The 20,723-nt window shown below is 37.9% G+C and overlaps 1 protein-coding gene across 2 annotated transcripts in view; it reads right to left on the reverse strand.

Moving 5' to 3' along the window:
* Positions 1–20,723, reverse strand: part of PARP8 (poly(ADP-ribose) polymerase family member 8) — a gene marked incomplete at its 3' end in the record, with an annotated part of 122,478 nt that overhangs the window by 36,779 nt on the left and 64,976 nt on the right. For both annotated transcript variants that reach the window (XM_080362292.1, XM_080362291.1), the window contains exons 5-12: positions 20,427–20,497; positions 17,919–17,996; positions 13,429–13,523; positions 9,909–9,969; positions 7,952–8,042; positions 4,667–4,733; positions 2,817–2,942; positions 117–681 (exon numbers count right to left, since the gene is read on the reverse strand). In XM_080362292.1, coding sequence (XP_080218418.1) covers positions 117–681; positions 2,817–2,942; positions 4,667–4,733; positions 7,952–8,042; positions 9,909–9,969; positions 13,429–13,523; positions 17,919–17,996; positions 20,427–20,497 — 1,154 coding nt within the window. The remainder of the gene's footprint in view (positions 1–116; positions 682–2,816; positions 2,943–4,666; positions 4,734–7,951; positions 8,043–9,908; positions 9,970–13,428; positions 13,524–17,918; positions 17,997–20,426; positions 20,498–20,723) is intronic.

The raw sequence follows: 20,723 nt of genomic DNA on the forward strand, positions 1-20,723 counted from the left end.
CAATATATTCAATAGATCAAGTCTATTCATTAACATATGTTTACAATATGTTTACAAACAGCATGTTTGTAAAATAATTGGAGGAAAATGAGCAGAACAAAAAAATTACTACGCACAGCAGCTTGTGAAGGTGATGATGAAGATGGTGTTAAGATACCAATAAGCCCTGAGGTAAGAGAGAGCCTCCTGCTCTCTGCCATGGTGGACTCCTTGAAAGGCTCCATTTTGGATGACTTAGGGGCACTGGAGTAAGTCTTGCTGAGTAATTTGTGATTCTTCAATCCATCCAGTTCTTCCATTCTAAGATTACTGGAGCAGGACCTGCTTAAAAGTTTGTGGGGCTTCAAGGTGCTGTTGTGCTCACATCGAGGATCCCCAGAACATGATCTACTTAACAGCTTATGGGGCTTTAAAGTGATGCACTCCTCCTGCTTGATGGATGCAGAGCAAGGACGGTTCAAGAGTTTGTGCGATTTAATAGCCATTGTCTGTTCAGCCCGAGGGTCACTTGACAATGAACGGCCAAAGGTTCTGTGAGACTTTGTGGCACACATATCCTCCGCCTTTACTGTGCTAGAGCAAGTCCTTCTCAGCAGCTTATGAGTTTTGGAGATGCCATCCTGTTCTGACTTCAGTTTTGATTTATTTTTACCACAGCCAGGTGGAGGATAACTTGGCGACCTTAAAAATAAAGAAGACAAAGTTGGAGAATAATCAAAACCTTGTACAAATCAAGCAAGACCACATCTATGTATTAAAAATTTTTAAGCATCCTGTTTTTATGTATTTCACTAGTGATAAACAAAGCCCAATATTACAAAAATCAGCAACTGTATGAAGGACTAGTTTTCCAATACCAAATTGACATCTTACTCTTATTTACACACAAACTCATTGATCAAAAAGACAACTAGCTGCTTAGACAGAAGTCAGAGCTATGTCCTCACAGCTCTTTGTAAAGGTCCCTATGTCTGTAAACAAACCATTTATTCAGAAAATTATATTTGAAATGAAATCCACGTATTTCACATGAGATCATAACACATTTTCCTTATCAAAATCTATATTTCCTATGTAATCATCATGGCATGATCCCACTAAAGTTGCTATCTTCTGGACACAGTATAACAAATTCTATGTTCAGATCCAATGGGAAGATAAAATGAGCAATGAAACTTGTAGGCAGTAAATCCAATTTGATTCAGTTGAAATAAATTTTTTTTTAAAACAACTCATAATAAGCTGGGTGATTTGTGGAAGACAATTTGGTGCCCTTCTTTCCTGTATTAGACAAATTCTAGCTCTGTAGCACTATTACAGAAATGAGAATGTACGGGACATAAATTATGAACACAGAAAGTAAAGAACAAAACATTTTTACAAAACAACATTCACATGAACTGTCACATCTCTACAAGGTTCACATTCCCCTGTCCTTGCAAAGCAAGAACATGCAATGGGTATGCTCAATAATTTGTCTATGCTTTATAAGCAGCCCTAATGTTTGGAGTATTTTGGAGGTTTGGATCATATAGCAAAGAAGTGAAACTCCAGGAGGAGATGCTGGCAGGTTTCCCCACCCTGTTAGCACGTGGTGGCAGCAGAAAACGCACGTGGAGGTCGCTGATTCACTGCGGTGGCTGGCTCCCTACCACCCTCCTGCAGACAGGAGGTAGGAATTGTGCTCTAGGGAGAGAAGGGGTCCCTGCATTTGGGTCGAGCCTTCTTTGGACAGGCACTGCAGTAGCAGCTAAATCAGGAGGAGAGAGATCGGGATGTCTTCTGCTTGGCCCTTCTGAATAAAACCAAACCCCAAGCTACAGCCTGCACTAGCCAGTGGTGTGTGGCATGGTAGGGAATGGGTAAGCCTTCCAGTCAAAACAACACCTTCCTCTTCTGCCTCTGAAAACACAAATAGTCTTTTGTCATCTTTGACATTTCTCCCTTTTTCAATGTGAGTGATCACTGTACTCCCTCTCTTTGTTATACAAGGAATTTAGAATGCCAAAATTCATCGGAAAAGAAGGACTGTTCAAAGAACCATTCAATTCAAATTCACAGAAGGGCTGATCTGTCAACCCTTCATAAGCAGAAAAACATGCTCGAGTATACAGTCACATTCCTGAAAGAAGCATAATCAGAGCCTGATTTTACATACACTTAAGTGTATGAGTAACTGGCAGAAATCATAATGAATTCAAATGAACTATTCACAGACTATTTCTTATGTTTCTAATGTCTTTGTTCTTTGAGCTTCCATGCCTGTATTTCAGAAGTGGTGAACATTCATGTACTCGAAGAGTGGATAGGGACGGGTGCTCAGCAACTCTAAAAATCAGTCTCTCATTAATGACCATTCTAGTTTTAAAAAATTAAAAATACACATAGCTGTGGAAAGAACAGCTAGACAGCCACAAAATGTTTTTATATCTATATAATATAGAATATATATATGTTATACATTAAATGCATCTATGACTTATATTTATATTCTTGGTATTCAGTTGTCTAGTGCTATCAAGCTAGTAAAGATACAAACAAGTTAAATAATATAAAATTAATTATTTCCAATTCTAGATGAAACATGGCTGTTTCAGAGAGCAGGGCACTGAAATGCTCTGCCTTCAAATAGTCTTAGAAGCTGCAGTAGTACCTAGTTCACTTTTGATGTGAAGCAAGGCAAAGACTGGAAACCCATGAGGTAAGATATAAATAGAGCACTTCTCTGTGGAGAAAAGTCAACATTTCACCTTGTGAAGTATGCTGTGGTTTTTGAACAGGATATGGTGGAAACAGCTCATTTTCCTTGCTATTACCTGCGCAATGTAGAAAAGATGTGCAGAGGGGATTTCACCTTTTTGTCAGACACCTTCTTATTGTGCGTACAACTAGATTTCTCTTTGCTGTTCTTCCACTGTTGTGTAACAAATGTCTGCATGATTCTGCAAATTAAGAAAGAAAAAAATATTTTCTTATCCTAGCCAAGACATACTCACTTTAATACTAGGGTCTGTTTGTTCACCATGTAAGCAATATGATGCAATGTCCTCACTCTACAGGCAGAATTTTTCTGTCCTGTATGGGGACTGACACTTGAGTGCCTCACTCCTCAAAATGGCTTCTTTTTCCCCACAAAAAACAATTTACATGGAACTCTTATTGAGAATACTGTCTGCGTAAAGAACCATTGCAAGACTTACACAGGTAAGCCTCTTATGGAGATCTAGAGGCAAACTGATTCAAAAGGATCCCATCGACTATAGGCATCTGTCTCTCCAGTGACTACAAAGATAGCCTACAGCATCCACACTGCTCACACAGGAGCACGTCCTCCTAAGGCACAAACATAAAAGTAGGGATGTCGAGTACTACACTACCCAAACAATGTTTACAGAGAAGACAGAGCCAGACACTTCCCAGAGATGGACAGTAAAAGGTAGTGGTCACAAGGAAAGCCAAAAACCTTAAATGCTATGAAAAGAAGACATTCACAAGGAAAGTGGTTAAGTACAACAGGTTGCCCACAAAGGCTGGAGATTTACAGCTTAACTGCCTGAGATTCTGAATGAACTAATCTAACTTTGAAGTCAGTGTTACTTGGAGCAGGAGGCTGCACTGGGTCACCTCCAGTAGTTCCTTCCAAGCCAAATTACTCTGTGACTCTCATCTAGCAGTGGGAGGGGGTCTTAGAGTGATAAAGTCGAAGTGGAAGTTGGTACAGACTTCATAAAAACTGTAGTGAACCTTCAAATATGAACATGCTGTTGCCACAGCCATGAGGGACCATAGGGTTACTGGGTATTCTGATTTCTGCTCAACTGTGGGCTGTGCAGCTATGTCCTTGAAAATGTCTTATGGGAACCTTTAATAATTACCCTGTGCACAAATCAGAGACAGTGTAAGCATTGAAATGTTTTAAGAGGCTGTTCATGTCTGGGGAGCTTTTTATTTTTTTTCTTCAAAGTTATGTACCATAGATATTTTAATAACATTGCTTCATTTCTAAGATTATGAAAATGCTTCACTGAATTTCTTTAAACACCGAACAGCAAGATAACTTTTTTTCTTAAGGCATTCTTAATATTGTAATGGTCAGATATTAAAGCCTATATTCTTGTCATTTTATTACATATACACAAGCATATGTGAAAAGATGACTGAGCAAAAATTTGATTAAATTGAATTGTACCACAAACACATGAAACTGCTAGGTTTTTTTCAATTATTCTTTCCTCTTGTCCTCAAAACGTGGATGGCCTAATTACTGTGATGCATCCTAGAGGCCACCATGAAAGCATAGTCCCCTCAGGGCATGTATGGTGCTCAAAAAGATTCCTGCTTCAGAAGCTTCACTGTCTAAGCAGAAACATGAAATTGAACACTCTTAGCTACAGTCTTTTGAACTACTGTAGCTTACTTCCGAAATGGCAGCAAAGTGACAGAAAACCCTTGCAGGCAGCACAAATCAGGTTTTCTCCAACAACTGTCAAAACTGAAATTAAAAAGGTGAATCCTGTTACTTTTTTATTTAAAGAAAAACAAGTTAAAAAACTTTGATCCAACCAACTTGACAACCTCTGAATTTTATTCCACTTGATGTGGTCCAGGAACTAAAAAGAGTGTAGTATTTGCCTAATAACAGGGTTTTAAACTTCTCTAGACTTACTTTTTCAGCTGATGTCCCAGCCCAAATCTTTCCTTAGTAGAGATCTGAAATACATCCACAGTTGGCACTATGGAAAAAGAAGATATTGTTGATATACCCACTTACAGCAATAATAAAAAACTCATGACCATGTAAGTCATATTTAAGGATCTGGTTCTATCTGGACCTTTACTATAGACAATGCTATTGAAGCAATGGTGAAAGTGGATGTGTTATCTATGCCTACGAAGAAACAAATGGTACTTTTTTGAATATCAGATAATGTAATTTGTAATTTCACAAATCAGGATTTTAGAAATTTAATTCCCCAAATACATCTCTTCCCATTAATTTTAATTACAGGAAAAAGTATCTTTATTTTTTATGTTACAGAATCACAGAACCACAGAATCATTTATGTCTGAAAGGACCTTTAAGATGACTGAGTCCAACTGTTAACATACTACTTCCAAGTCCCACTAAATGATCTCCCTCAGTGCCATATGTACGTGTCTTTTAAACATCTCCAGGGATGGTGACTCCACTACTTCCCTGGGCAGCCTGTTCCAATACCTGACAACCTTTTTGGTGAATAAACTGTTTCTAATATCCAATCTAAACGTCCCCTGGTTCAACTTGAGGCCATTTCCTCTCATTCAGTTACCTTCTTACTTGGGAGAAGAGATCAAGACCCACCTTGCTACCAACTCCTTTTATACAAGTACTAGAGAGCAGCAGATTAAATGCCTCTGGACTGGTAATTTATCTTGTCTAATCTCTTAAGCTTCTTGCCAAGAAGAAGTCTTTACATACTACAGTTTCTGTGACTATGAAGAAAACATAGAGTGGAATAAACTGAATTAATTAGTGTCTGGGCTTTCTTTCTGAGATTGTTATCATACAAGATCCATGATTGTCTTCTAAGTGCCTAATATATGAATTCTAGTGGCCAAAGATTACCCCGAATTTTTCTCAAGACTGATCCTAACATGAGTATATCCATATTCATCTGCCAGAAAAGTGAAAGTGTATGAGGTGAAGACTAGAAATTAGTTCCTGGTATTACTAAAATTCTTTAATAACGTTTACTAGATAGAAGTGGCAGATGGAATGCAGCACTTGTTGAGAGAGCCTCGGGTCCTCAAGGCAGGACAACAGCCAACACATATTACAAGCATGAACAGACTTTATACTTCATATTACATAAGGTGGTAATGACTACAATGAAATAAAAAGGAATGAAAACAAAAAAATCTGAGATTGGTTCTAATTTTATTAGAAAAAGTGAATCTATATTGAAAAATCTACATTATTCTCATCACCCAGAAAGCCAGATTTTATTCAGAATATCAAAGTTTATAATTTAAATTCACTTTCATAAATTAAATTTAAAAATAAAATACTATATATCTAACCTGACCATACAACTTCACTTAATTCAAAGCCCTGTAGATATCCTTTCTCTAATGTTATTATTCAACCATAATCTCATCTTTTAAAGACAAACCAACTATTTTTCTAAAAGAGATTTGATTAGGGGTACCAATTTATTTAGATTGTCAAAATTAGGACCCATGGTAGAGTGGGGGGCAATATTTTCAATGAGATCACCATACCTAGGCCAGCAATCTTAAAATGTGACATCTAGACTGCAATTGTTGTCTAAGTTCTAGAGCCAGAGCAGACAGCCCGGGATCTCCAAAGGCTGATTCATTCTCATTTAAGACAGGTTTCTAAGGCACGTGGGAGAAACTGCCCACAAGTACAATAATGAGACAAGCTATTAACTAGAAGAATGACTATCTAAAATAAGGATATTACACAGCCACAAGGTGGGATGAATACTCTCCATTGTACTTTGGAGTAAAACGTATTTCTGTACAGAAAGTACTATAGGAGAAAAAGATGCAGCATAAAGTTATGGCCCAGTGGCCTCTAAACAATATTTCAGGGAGAAGCGGAATGCTCAGAGAAAAGGTCTTGTTAATACTAAAGATGGTGGATCTCATTGTCCTTTCCTGGTAAGTAGAGACCTGGTTGCAACAGCAGCTGAGCTCATAAAACCAATACCAGCAAAGCATTTGCCCCTGGCCCTGATCTTGCCTTTCTGGTACTCAGACACTCCCACAGCCAGTCAGCTGCAGGACTGGAAGCTCAGCTTCCCGTTTTAACCTTGTCAATGGTACAGAAGATATCTTCTTGTTACTTCTCACTTCACTAGATCATTTCTTACTGCATGCTGCTCTTCACGCTTCACCTTCTCTTACGTGCTGCATTTTTTATTTTTTAAATTACATTTTGATAGAAATATTCTGAATACTAACACTTTTACCTGCTATGACAAATACATATTTTAAGATTTGCATACTTATAAAAAGACTGAAGGAATAAAACACAGACAAAAAGACCAAAGACAAGCAAAAAAAAAAAACCTGATGTAAAGAAATGCTTATCTGAATGAACAGACTATAGCTTATAGATGGCATCAGCAGGCAACATATCCTATAAAAATAGCTCATTGTGACAGATTTTGCAAAACATATTATGACTGGAAATATCTATTCATTTTCCAGAGGCAGAATTCTCCCACTGATACAAGTCTGAACTGACAGCTTGTACTGGAAGCCTCCAAGGCCAGGAAAGTTATGATCCAAACTGCAACTTAATTCTGACTTCTCACTGTAAAATTATATCTGAAGTTGACTCTTGCATATGAATGTTTCCAAATCTTGAAAATCAGTTGATTCTTCATGAGTCTGAGCATTTTTATTCTCATGAGGAACCTTTACTTAACAACTCATTCAAATCTAAAGTTTCTCAGAGTTTACACAGTCACATAGAAATCAGAAGCTAAAAGGATAATATCATGGCCTGATTCTTCAAAGGTGCATGAAAAGGGGCAGGTTAATGTGCTGCACAGGTCTGTGTATGTATACCAAACCAGTGATATCTCACCTGTGCAGATGATCCTGATTTCCAAAATCAGGAAATCACAGATTAGAAACTGTAGATATTTATTCCTTAACCCTGGTTCCTATGGGAAGCAGTTGCATTTCAAAGGATATCCAGAAAACAAGTTGTAAAAATCAACCTATGAAAGTTTAAATTAGATGCCCATGTCATTATCGAGGGCCTAGCCAGGCGAATATATGTAAGCATAATTTCAAACCAGTGGGACTGCTCTCAGCAGTAGATTTAAGCACATGCAGGGTCAAAGATTTGGCAGTGAGTGACTATCTATCACCTACCACATGGCTCAGAGTGAGACACCACACAAGGCACACAAAGAATAAACAGGTGACTAACCTGGACCATTTAAATACTGTGTAAGTGAACAGTGCAATCGCACTATTATAGGCTCTGTGCGAATCACATCCCAAGCCACAGCAATCTCCTCCTGGTTCAAGATAAAAAGAAAACAGACACCATAAGCCATCATGAGGAATTGTTGCATTTTGTCAGTCTACCTTAGGGTTGTTATAAACACCATCCATCTGTTTACTCAGTTGAGGAGTATCTACTCCAATGCTAAACTTGAGACTTAGGAGATACTACCGCCTGCCTGATGATGTCCCTAAGAGCAGTACTAGACTGCTTCCAGTTGTTGAGTTTGCTTATTTAAACTGAACACAGGTTTAAATGCAACAGTACATCTACAGTGCAGGCTGACACATTCCCATCTATCAAGAGATACTGCTTCGAAGCTGAGAAGCAAGAGACCAAATAAAAATGAAAAGGACACTCATCCCATAACATAGGGAAAATCAAACGTTTGCTTCTTAAGACTGATTAAAATAATTCAGAGTACAATCAGATTTTCCTGAATTTTAGAAAAGCCCACAGCCCATCTTATGTGCTGTGCTGACCTGAGAATATGACGTATCTGTGTGAAGCTAATGACGCCCCTAAAAGCACTGATTTTTACTCTCTATCTAGAAGACAGGTAATTACTGCACAGATGAGGTCAGGAAGTGTAGAATCAATGACAGCATAACAGTTAGAGAAGCCATAACTGTTAAAGAAGACATGCTGCCAGTTGACAGCACCACTGTCCTGTGTCTCCTTTCCCACTCAAGCCCCTCCCTAAACAGTTGAGGATGTTGAGAAGCATACAGGAGAGCTTCAGCTACGGTCTTCTTCCCTCCAAAACTCTATGAAGTCCTTTCACCTAATTAATGTGTAGGATAGAAAAACAACAAATGTTTTTCATTTATATCAGTTAAAACCTTTACCATTCACAAAGCATGTTTGCAAGGAAATACACCTGCAGTAACTAAAAGCCTACAAAACATTTTAACAATGTGATCATAAAAGGAAAAACCACTGATTAGCAGTCAATAATGTGACAGTCACTCATGAAGATCATGGAATCACAGAATCATAGAATGTAAGGGGTTGGAAGGAACCTCAAAAGATCATCTAGTCCAATCCCCTGCCAGAGTAAGAACACCTAGATGAAGCTACACAGGAATGTGTCCAGGCGGGTTTTGAATGTCTCCAGAGTAGGAGACTCCACAACCTCCCTGGGCAGCCTGTTCCAGTGCTCTGGCACCCTCACTGTGAAGAAGTTTCTTCTCATATTTAAGTGGAAACTTCTGTGTTTCTGTTTGCACACATTGCCCCTTGTCCTATCATTGGTTGTCACCGAGAAAAGCCTGGCTCCATCCTCATGACACTCACCCTTTACATATTTATAAACATTAATAAGATCACCCCTCAGTCTCCTCTTCTCCAAGCTAAAGAGACCTAGCTCCCTCAGCCTTTCCTCATAAGGGAGATGCTCCACTCCCTTCATCATCTTTGTTGCCCTGCGCTGGACTCTCTCCAGTAGTTCTCTGTCCTTCTTGAACTGAGGGTCCCAGAACTGGACACAATATTCCAGGTGTGGTCTCACCAGGGCATAGTAGAGGGGAAGGAGAACCTCGACCTACTAACCACCCCCCTTCTAATACACCCCAGGATGCCATTGGCCTTCTGGCCACAAGGGCACAGTGCTAGCTCATGGTCATCCTGCTGTCTACCAGGACCCCCACATCCCTTTCCCCTACACTGCTCTCCAACAGGTCGTTCCCCAACTTATACTGGAACCTGAGGTTGTTCCTACCCAGATATAAGACTCTACACTTGCCCTTGTTATATTTCACTAGTAGATCAGGTCTCTGAAAAAAAGGAAACTCTCAGTGGTTATCTAGAGAGTCTGATGTGTAGCAGAACTAAGTGGGTATTAATGTTCATTATGTAATTCTGTGATTAGATTACTTACATCAAGAAAGCTAACATCAATATGCAGATCAATATCTACATCATCAATGGCTCCATATTCCCTGAAAGGAAAGAATTACATTACATTAGAGCTCTTTAAGATAATCCCCAGCCCAGGAGTACTTACAACAGGGAAGATTTTAGAAAGGATAATCTTGTCTGTAAAATCAGAATGGTTAAAAAATACACATTTGTATAGATTGAATCAATATTCCCAGTGGGTGACCGTTTGTTGCACTGAAATTTCCTTCCAGTGGATCTTGCTTTAACAGACTAAATATTTTTTTCTATTAAATCCTCCAAATTCTTCCTCCATTGCTAGTATGTATTTTTGTCTCACATATTGCACAAAGAAATCAAGAAAACAATAATGGTCAAATACTGCTCCTATTTATGACAAAAGAAAACCCTAATTAATTTTCAAAAGCATTTCAGGTTAACAGTCAGTAACCTAAGGAGATGCTTGAGATAAATCATTGAAGACAAATACAACATAGCCTAGAGGGTGGCATATTATACCTGTGGAATTGCTTCACACATTCAAGCATTTGTTTGTCAAAACATAAAGACTGCCCTGTAATGTGCTCAAGGCAATAGTTACCTTATTTTTTCTGTTATGTGTGGTATTGCTGGAATCCCCAAGGTTCAGATTTGACTCATGCTCTTAGGTGTTTCATTGTCATCTGAAATCTTACATGTAAAGTGTTACTTTTCTGCCTCTTATTTTCTGACTCATTCTGACTGCCCTACCCCAATGTACTTGGAGACTTCTGAAAAACAGGGCTAGAAAATACTCATTCATACACCTAAATAAAAATTGTTTTCATTTGAATTACTATGCGGACAATACTGTAAAAGTGCAATCACTTTCAGTTTTTCACAAATTAGCTTCTAGTGACTAGGTTTATTTCTTTACACTGTGTTTATGTGCTTGTTCTCACAGTGACTTCCATACTTTTCTATTCAAGTACATTAAGACACTGCACAGTAACAGTCATGTATAAATAAATTGATAAGGTAATTTTGAAATACAAAAACATTTTTGCGAATATAACTATCTCCCACCACAGTGGCCTCTCAGCCCATGGTGGGACCTAGGACACATTGGAAATGCCCTGAGCTCTTGTGAAGTTTTGTGGTGGGAATCTCTTCCACCAAACCTTGGCATCCCAATGGTTCTCTCTGGTAAGGGCAGACCCAAAATCTCTCTCTAGATGAGGCATGTCCACACAAGGCACACACAGGGCAGGTAAATGGTGGCCAGGGCTGTGTCACCTAGAGGCTTCCCAGCCACCCTGATGTCTGGTCCAGAGACTGCTGACCCAGACCTGTACAGGCACTCGCTGACCTCCCACAGCTCACTGGTGGCTTGGCATTGAAACAGTGAAATTCTCCACCTATTGAGTGGTTTAGCCACTGTTCTACACATCAGTGGCCTCAGATTTTTTTTTTGTCATTTTCCCAAAAGATCCAAAGGACAGAATGTTATGAACTCTTAAATAATATTTATGAACACAGGCTGGTGTTGCCACATGACTGAAATACAAAAGGCTTTGAACAAGTATAATTTTATAAATAAACTGAAACCTAGTTGACCTAAAAAACCACAGAAATACTAGTGGAAGAAAGGATAAGATAAAAATAAGTTGTAACTGTGGAATTTCCATATTCGCTGAAATCCTTTTTGCCTCACTCCATTACCAACATAGAAAATGGATTTTAGAGACACAACTCTAGTTATACTTCCCTAAGCTGAAAGAGAGGAAGAAACTTCCAGCACCTGCAGCTTATGATCTGCTGTCTACAATGGCTCGATGAACATGTCTTGATTTGGAAGCTCCTAGATGTCCTCTGTCCATCCATGTATAAGCAATGTAAATAAATACAGAAGAGTTCAGACAAATTGGTCTAGAGGTCTTCCTCATGTTTTAGGTGGCCAGATTTCAAAGGGCAGTGGTGAGAAGCATGCAGGTATAGGAATTTCCCTTTTTGTATGTCCACTTGACTCCGTCACAGCAGGAGACTACTAAAAGAGGGTCAGCTGTCTAGGAAACATGCATCTTGACGGGTGTCTCTTTCAGACAGACTTCTCTCTCCACAGAGAAGTGGAGCTGCAAGAGAAGGATGAAACTGAATGCTTAATGCTGTGTTTGTAGCTTTCAAGAATTTATGAGTATTTTCAACTGCAACAGAGTGGAAGAAGCATTAAAGTTTTCCACGTGCCAAAAGCAGTCACAGATGCCAGTTGCTACTGCAGTGTGCCCAAGGAGATCACAATGCTTCCAAATAAACAATTGATTCAATAAATTAGATGCATTAATGTTTTTGAAAGGTTACATATAATGTTTCAATTTTAGGAGCTTGAGGGAGCCTATTATCCAGGTATTCCCAATTTCATAGTTATTAGTTTGGCAACAAAACATTTATCTCACTCATTTCCTAAACCCATATACAACTATTTGGATCTCAGTTCACCAGGTCCTCAAAATGTAATGAGATTTCCACTTAATTTGAAAAGGTACAGTACACCAGAGTTGTAGACATGCTCTCTCAGACTAAAATGACAGAGCTCATTGTCTGGAGGTTAATGGGAATTGTTACTTGCAAGATATGTGTGCCTACGGTTAGTCTCTTCTATTTTATTACCTGGTTTGTATGACAACTTTGATATTTTCTTTGTAATACACCTGACAGGTCTGTTACATCTTGCCTACCTGTTATTTTTATGAAATTATTGAGGCTGCATAGATGGAAAATGAAGTTATAAACTACCTCAATAACATTAAAAAGCATACTAAAAATATCCTACAGTTCTGCTCTGCATCAGAATCAAGCATACCCATATATGCCCAAAAGAATTTTGGGGTAATTACTCTTTGCAATCCACCTCTGACTGAGGTTCCACCACTTTTCTGTGCAGGACACTTTTAATCAAATTCTTATTTGTTGCTAACACAGCTGGTTTCTTATTGTCTCACTCATGATGACAACAGAGAACATTTGATCACTCTTTCTAACTACGAACAGCTTTTTTGAAGAAGGAGAACTGTTATTATGTCCTCTCCTTCTGTTTCTTCCAGACTAGACAAAACCAATTCCTTCAATCTTTCCCCAGGGAAAACATTTACTAAATCTTTTATCATTCCTCTTGTTCACCTCCAAGGCAAAAGACAGAATATGACGGGAAAGGAGTTTAACAAGGGTTTAGAGTAATGCTGAACAGTAATTTTCAAGAAGATACAACAGCCTGATCAAATACTGAAAAAACTGCAAAAGATAATGTTTTAGAACAGGCTTCCAGGGCTTGTTCCCAGCACAGCCAGTTGTATCTGTACTCATGCAAAAAAACCAGAAAAACCAAACCCAGCATTGTTGCTAGCCAGCTGTGCTCCTTCCATTTGCCACACAACATGCAGAAATCATCAGAGGAGATTTGAGCTTTGGCAGTGAGGGAAGGCCCACAAGGAACTAAATCTCCATAACTGTAAAGGTTCCACAATACATACAGGTCACTGACATACCTGAGAGATACTGCACTAGGTCCGTAGATCTCTCTCACTGCTGTCAGATCAGCTTCCAGCTGTGGGTGCTTGTGAAGTTCTCCATCATAGCTAACCTATTGGGAAAACAAATAATACGGTTCTTATTTATTTCATTACTGGCATCTGATTTAAGTTCTTCAAAGTTCCCCCTGCAAAATACACTGCATAAAGATTCTTTAATGCTATGTTCAAAAAGGACACTGTACTGATAAGCCAAAGCACTGAGTTGATCTAGCTCTTCTACATAATGTGATCTGCAAAGCAGGCAACTCCGCATGAAAATTTTTTGAGGATCCCACTCCTGTTTGTGGGAAGAGAAGCTGCAAAGGACTCACCCCTCTGTCCTGTCTTGTCCTAGGGTTTGTTCTGGGACACTTGTGCATTTTGAAACTGTTAAGTAGAAAAACTAGATCTCCCCAGTCATATCATCCCAGTCCAGCCACTACAGGATAAAGGTTTTCTCCCTCTTGGTTGTTTTCATACACTCATATATGATATATTAGACACATAGAGTGGGTTGGGCTGAACAAGAGAAGCATGAAACTAGTCTACATAAGAAGTGTCTCAGCTAAACTAAATCACATTTTCAGTCTATCCATCGGCGGGATTTGAGTATTCTATCCACCGGTGCAATGATATCAAACAAAAAAAATGAAGAAAACTTTCAATTTTAAGTATTTTACCAAAGAAGGTGTAAAGAAACATGTATTTAGACACCATGTGTATTTTGTTCAAAGTCTAAATGAAAAATAGCAACAACTATACAGTGCTTACCCTATAAAGGTTTGGTTGGACTACAGAAAAGTCAAAATATTTAATATCCTCCTATCTTCTACAAGGACCAAAATACATGTTTAGGCTTGTAACAATTTATTCAAAGTCTACTACTACTTTCTTGTTAAGCAATATGCCCTCAATTGTGTGAGCCTAATTCTACCTGTTTACCACAATTAGTCCACAAAAGTCAATGAACTCCCTCGAGTTGGACAGATTCAGAAATGACTGTAGGATTTGGCTTGCAGCTTTGACAAATTCAGAGAGCAAAACACAGGAGTGTACTTTATCCTTTTAGACATGTGTATACACATCCTTATACAGGAATTCCTGCAGAGAACTCTTGCTTTTGCAGAATGATATCTAACTGCAGTACTGTTTCTTCCATTTGTACATCCAAATTTGCAGACCAATGCTGTGACACTTTCAGCTCAGATATCTAGAGAGGCACTTTGCAACCTAATGAAATAAACTTCAATAGAATTAAAATAATAATCAGCTGATCACTTTTTACATGGGAAAATCAGCAAAGAATAATTTGCTTAGAGTTGGAATTCATCAAATATAAGACACAGAATTCATCAGTATGGAATGGACCTGTGTTTATCAGAGATACCATCTCTGATGGTACCATATTGATGACCAGAAGGGTATATGGCAAGTATCCCTCCCTTGTTTAGACAGGCATGTCAGAACAATTTTCTAACTAGAAGAGCATGGGAAGAAAACCATTATTGTATGTTTTTTTTTCACTTGAGGTAGGAGCAAACCAAACCTTTTTACATGCTCATTCCTCAAAGATGAATTCTTTAAAGACACATAAAATAATTGCTGGCCTGCTTCCAAAGAGAGCTCAGCAATCATTTCACAAATCATAGCTGTGGAGCACTCACCACCTTTGCTGGTCCTAAACCACATTTTTTTAATCAGTTTTACGTATCAATAATAGTAAAATCCAAAAAAATACACACTGTGCAGAACACTGTACTGCTCAACATAATGCTTTCTCCAGTCTACTTTCGGATGGTAAGAGGTTATGAACTCAAAAATGAAACAAAGCAGTTTTCTGTCAAATTGTGAGATGAGAGTGTGGCATTTTCCATCCCTGAATTAGTGCCACAGACATGCTGATGAACACAGAAGAGACTGTCAGAGTTTTGTATGTCTGCATTTGCAAGTATGTCCTGTATCTGAAGCACAAGAGAGAGGGAGAATGCCAAAGGCAGTAATGTTACTGTTTCAGTCTCTTGTTCTCATTTGAAAATGCAGAAGATAGAGATTCAATGAAAGAATTAACAAAGAGTCTCAGAGAAAGTGAATATAAAAGCTAAAAATCTGATAACTTTGCTGTGTCGAAGGATCTGTGTTTAGAAACTCTCAGTTTTTAATCTGAGACCCGATTCAGATTATTTTGTCCCACATAATGACAAAAGGTTGCATTTTTAAAGGAGATTAAGTGATTTACAAACGTAAATCCCATTGAAAAGCAATAGGACTTAGGGTATTGAATCACTTAGCTACTTTAATGTATTTATCCACTAAGTCCTTAGGGAGGATTACAAGCAGGTGCTTAGGAAGCAGATACAAACATTTAATTTATGACCAAAAGGTCTTGTTTTCACAGCCCATCGCATGCTATTTCCTATCATCCATGGTCCTTGTTTCATCATCAGTTGCTCTCTTGTCTTGCCAGCTGTAACCACTTAGAAATGTTAAGAATTATCCCTTACCTCCATCTTTCCCAACTGGATTGCACACAATTACACTGGCACCTATTACCCCTTGTTGCTGAAGTCAGTATTTTTGGCCCCTTTCTGTGTGGGTACAGCACATGCTTGCCTTGCTTGTTCCTCATGTATAGACAACTATTTTGTCTTCCCAATAGACCTGGTGCTTACTTAATAACTCTTACAATCACTTTATTTGAAAAATAACTGTTCTTTTTATCTCTTGAGGAAACCTGATTTCCTATTTATTTTCTGAATCCTCAATAATTTCTTTAATTCTACTGGTCTTCTTTAGGATTTTGCCTTTTTGACCATGAAATTTTAAATTTAAAATTTCCTTTTTTCTCTCTTGTAAAATATACCTTTGGGATGTCTTTTCCTTTGTTTGTTCTCCTTTTGCTTTTTGAGTATTCTATACTCAACACATTAATATTTTATTTTTATTGCTGATTTTTTGGGGGTTATAATTCCTTCAATTAAATGTATTTCCTTTAAAAAATTACAATGCAATATAATGTACTTCCCACTTCAAATATAAAGCAACTAAATTCTATCCAGTATTGCCTATTATACAGCTCTTCCACACCTTGCAAAATGATTTACTACTCTCTGTGTTCATATCTCATGTGCGGTGTTAATATTTATTCATTCGAGCACTGGCAGGCATCCTTTACCAAACGTATTAGAGCTGGTTCAAGAAGTAAGCACTGCCAGCCGTTCGCTGCCTTTTCCTTCACCTTGAGGTTACTGCCCTTTCTGCAGATTTGAAAAATGAAGCTGGTACACACAGCTCATCACTACAGGGCTAAATTGGAAGACTTTTCCTCTCAGGCAGACAAAAATCAGACACTGCTCTTTGCTCTGAAGTATGTGTACATGGTCCTCCCCAGCGCTCCGTGGGGCTGCAGGCATCAGCAGGAGAAGGGAAGCAATTCCTGCAGTCATTTCTAAAGTGAACATGAGTAAATACCCCATAGTCAGTTTTTTCTGACATTGAAAATGTCAGAGTAAAGCACCTCAACATGTATTTTGTGCTCAAACCCCACCAGGCTGTTGGCTCCGCAAGAGGTGAGTCTTGGTGATGTCTCACTTCTCAGCATAGCTTGCTCTCTGCACCGACCCAGCGAGCTGGCACTGCCAGCAGCCTCAGCTCTGTGCACCCAGGGCACGATGGTTTCAGCCTCCAGGCTGACCGACTGACAACTTTCATAAACAGCCACTGTAAATCATTAAAATTTTCCCCAAAATAAACAGTTGAGTGAGGACTGATTCCTTTGGGGCAATAGTTAGACTAAAAGGATAAGAAAAACCCGAATGAAAGAGTCTTACAGCATGAAGCACTCTATTGACATTGCAAAAGGAAAATAGATCAAGAGATTTTATTTCCCAATACATAGAGAAAGTATTAATGACTAATTCTGATGAGGGATCAAGAAGATACAGAGAAGTACATTCATCTAAAAATATGCAGCATTTTTCAAGGTGAACTAAACTGCAGAACTCTGAAAAAGCATGGACTATTGCCTACATCAAAATTGTTCTGTAATAACCATTTTTACCATTAAATTGTAGTGCTTTTGACTATACAAAATGGAAATCTTCCAGAAGGAAACAGATTTGGATCCAGCCTGACTTCCTATTTGTATCAATAACAGGATATCCTTTAAAGAGTGAATATCTATTTCCTGGAAGTAATCAACTGGTCTTTATTTTCAAACATCCTGAAGAGCACTTACTTTTTATATTCTTACATCCTTGCAAATGTAAACAAACTCATATTATTTTAAATTGGGTATAATTACACAGTATAACTTACTCAATACTTCTGCTATAAAATGTGATGCATCTGTACACATGGCATTCTATTCTATGTTGAATAAACATAAGAAAGTAATTATGATAATAAATTTATAATAGAAGGGATCACAGAAGCTTTCAAATATTATTTTATAGAAACTCGTGCATTACCTGCCCTCCATAATAAAATTCCTCAGAATCATTATCTCCTTCAGAGTCGTCTTCAACTGTGCTGTTATACCGTGACTCCTTAATGGAAAAGGAAAGTTAACAATGATACAAGCTATATGCTTATCTTGCATTTACAGTTCTAGTCATAACTATAGGAATTATGTTTTTACTAATAAGACCATAGCACACTTTATTAAGAGATCTTTTCATACCATTTTTCTGGAAGAGTACTAAGGGCTTGTTTTAAGGATAGTAAAGCATCAGACAAACCATGCACCCACTAACTTAGTACATAGAAACACCATGAATATACATTGTAGAAATAATACCTTGTCTGGCTTCAGATAGAGTGTGGTAATTTAAGGAACTGGAGAATTTAGTAGACTATGCAGGGATACTTCACTCTGCTTCTGTTAAATGAAGCACAATTTACCCACCAAAACATGTTCTGGACTTAACTACTGTGGTGTTTCAGTGACCTCGTAAAAATTTAATTTACTTTATTGTGGTAAATCAATTCTAATAGTTTAAGGAAATAATTCAAGTTTGAGCATGGGATCTCTTAAGTTTCTTTCTCTGAAAAACTGACACATGCTGCTTAATTATTATTTTTATCAGAAGTACCAGCCTGTTCCTATAAAAGTTCAAACTTAATTTTCTGACCAGCTCTGTTCTGAGAATTTGAAAATTAAGAATTAGAAAGTAATATGCTTACCCAAGTAAAGCCTGCTCTAAATAGGCTGTTCTGTGAATAATTGCACTCAAGTAAATAGAACTGATCCTGGTACAGACTGCAACTTGCCATGAGCTGAAGTGTCATGTTCTGCTTCCCACCAATGGAACCTTTACTTACAATTATGTAATTGCTTGAAGATACTAATTCTTGTTTTCCACAATCCCTGTGTTATTTCTAGGCCTTATGTCGGCAAGGATCCCATAAAGAACACCTGATAACATCTTAATTCTTCACTTCAACCTGAACATTATGTATTTATTGCTTATTTTGTATTTATGTCCTGCACAGAACTGCCATAATGGAATAGGAATCAAATGTATAAATAAAAAAATAGAAGTTACCTCTAAATGTCATAAATGTCAAATATACCCTTAGCACCAATGTCTATGGTCAGACATTCTAATCCTTCTTCCCCACCTCTGCTTCTAAAATCCTGCTCTATTCACCATATGTATACATACAACAAATCTTGTAATTCAGCTCATTTCCAAGCAATTTCCTAAGAAGGCATAAAAACAATTTCTGCCTCTACTTTACTGAAAAAAGTTACTTTAGTCTTTTTTGTTTTATAATGACATCAGCCCAAGGGGAAGTCTGTGTTAAAACAGAACTGGAAAAAAAAATCAACTCAAAGAGAAATAAAACTATTATATCAGAATAGTGACAAACCTATCCTATTCTAACCAAAACATTAAACTGTCTAGTTAACAGAAATGGCCAGTGCTAGAGAGATTTTTTAAAGGTTTTTTTTTTCCCAATATTTTAATATTTAAGTACCTCTTTCAACTAAAAACAAAATAAAAGCTCAAACGCCATCCCATAAAAGCTAACTATATCTCAGGCTTTTAATCAAATGGGTAAATTCTTACTGCACTTGAATTTCTAATGTTTACTGAGCACTGAATACAACGTTAAGGCAATAGAAGCAAAGTATTTCCAGTGCAGCTTTTTATATCAAATCAGGTTTCATCTACTAAAAAAAAAAATCAACCATACCCATTAGCATAACTGGGCATGTCTATCTCCCCTTGCCAGGATCAGACACAGATTGGAGCCCAAAAAGCAGTTGTCAAGAAACTCAGCAACCACCCTTACCAAAGGAAATCTTTTAGTCAAGCACCTTAATTCTATATACGGTGCTCAATTCCTTGCTTGGGGTAGGAGCTTATGCGGTACTTTCTTTTAGCCCATAACACTGTCAAGCCCTGTAGAATTCATGTTAGTGCCAGTTCTTTCTTGGGTTCATGTCTCAGCCACACTGGTCAGGGACCCATGCCAGAGGTACAGCACAAATACAGCCCTGACTGGAAGGCCTTTCTACTCCACACACAACTCATGGTGAACAGAGTCATGCAGAGGTCTAGAGCCTTCAGTGGGTCTGCTGTAGGACTTCAAGAAGCAGAGAGCTAATACATGGGATGTGGTCCTGTGTGCAAGAGTAGGTTAAAAGGTAACGTCATCATGACCTGCTTCTCCAGGAGAGCTTTATTTTTAGGGCTGACAGGGTCTATACCACTGTTGAACAAAATATGAAATAAACATCAAAACCATGTTTTCTAGGATGGGAGCATCCTTATCCCAACTAAGTGACTCACCAGCTAATCCATGTATGAAACCTGGAGAACTACATTCATCTTCTAAAACATGTACATGTATACAGTTTGCATAAGCACACATTTCTTAGGAAACCAATGGTAAATATTCACATTTTACTAGTTTATGTTGTTTCTTAAAATAACTTCTGTTAAAATAGGTGTACAAGAAATACCTACCTCTCCATTCTCCCTCTGTAATTTTGATTTTATGGATAAGCAATAGTTGACATCACTAGTTTTTCTTAATTCTTAAAAGAAAAAGGAAGTTAGAGAACAACTGTGAAAAACGTTAAACAATTTTGCATATGCAGACTTGAAATACTTAGTTGCAGTAGAAGAGCAAACAATGAACAAAAAGTTCCAGATACAAAAAGCATCAAAGAGTTTACAATACAATAGTCTAAAATTAAGAAGACCCTACATCTCAGGAGACTTATATTTTTAACTGTAAAATGAAACTCAGCTGGTTCATCT

Source organism: Nesoenas mayeri (genome assembly GCF_963082525.1).
Source record: "Nesoenas mayeri genome assembly, chromosome: Z".
NCBI lineage: Eukaryota > Metazoa > Chordata > Aves > Columbiformes > Columbidae > Nesoenas > Nesoenas mayeri.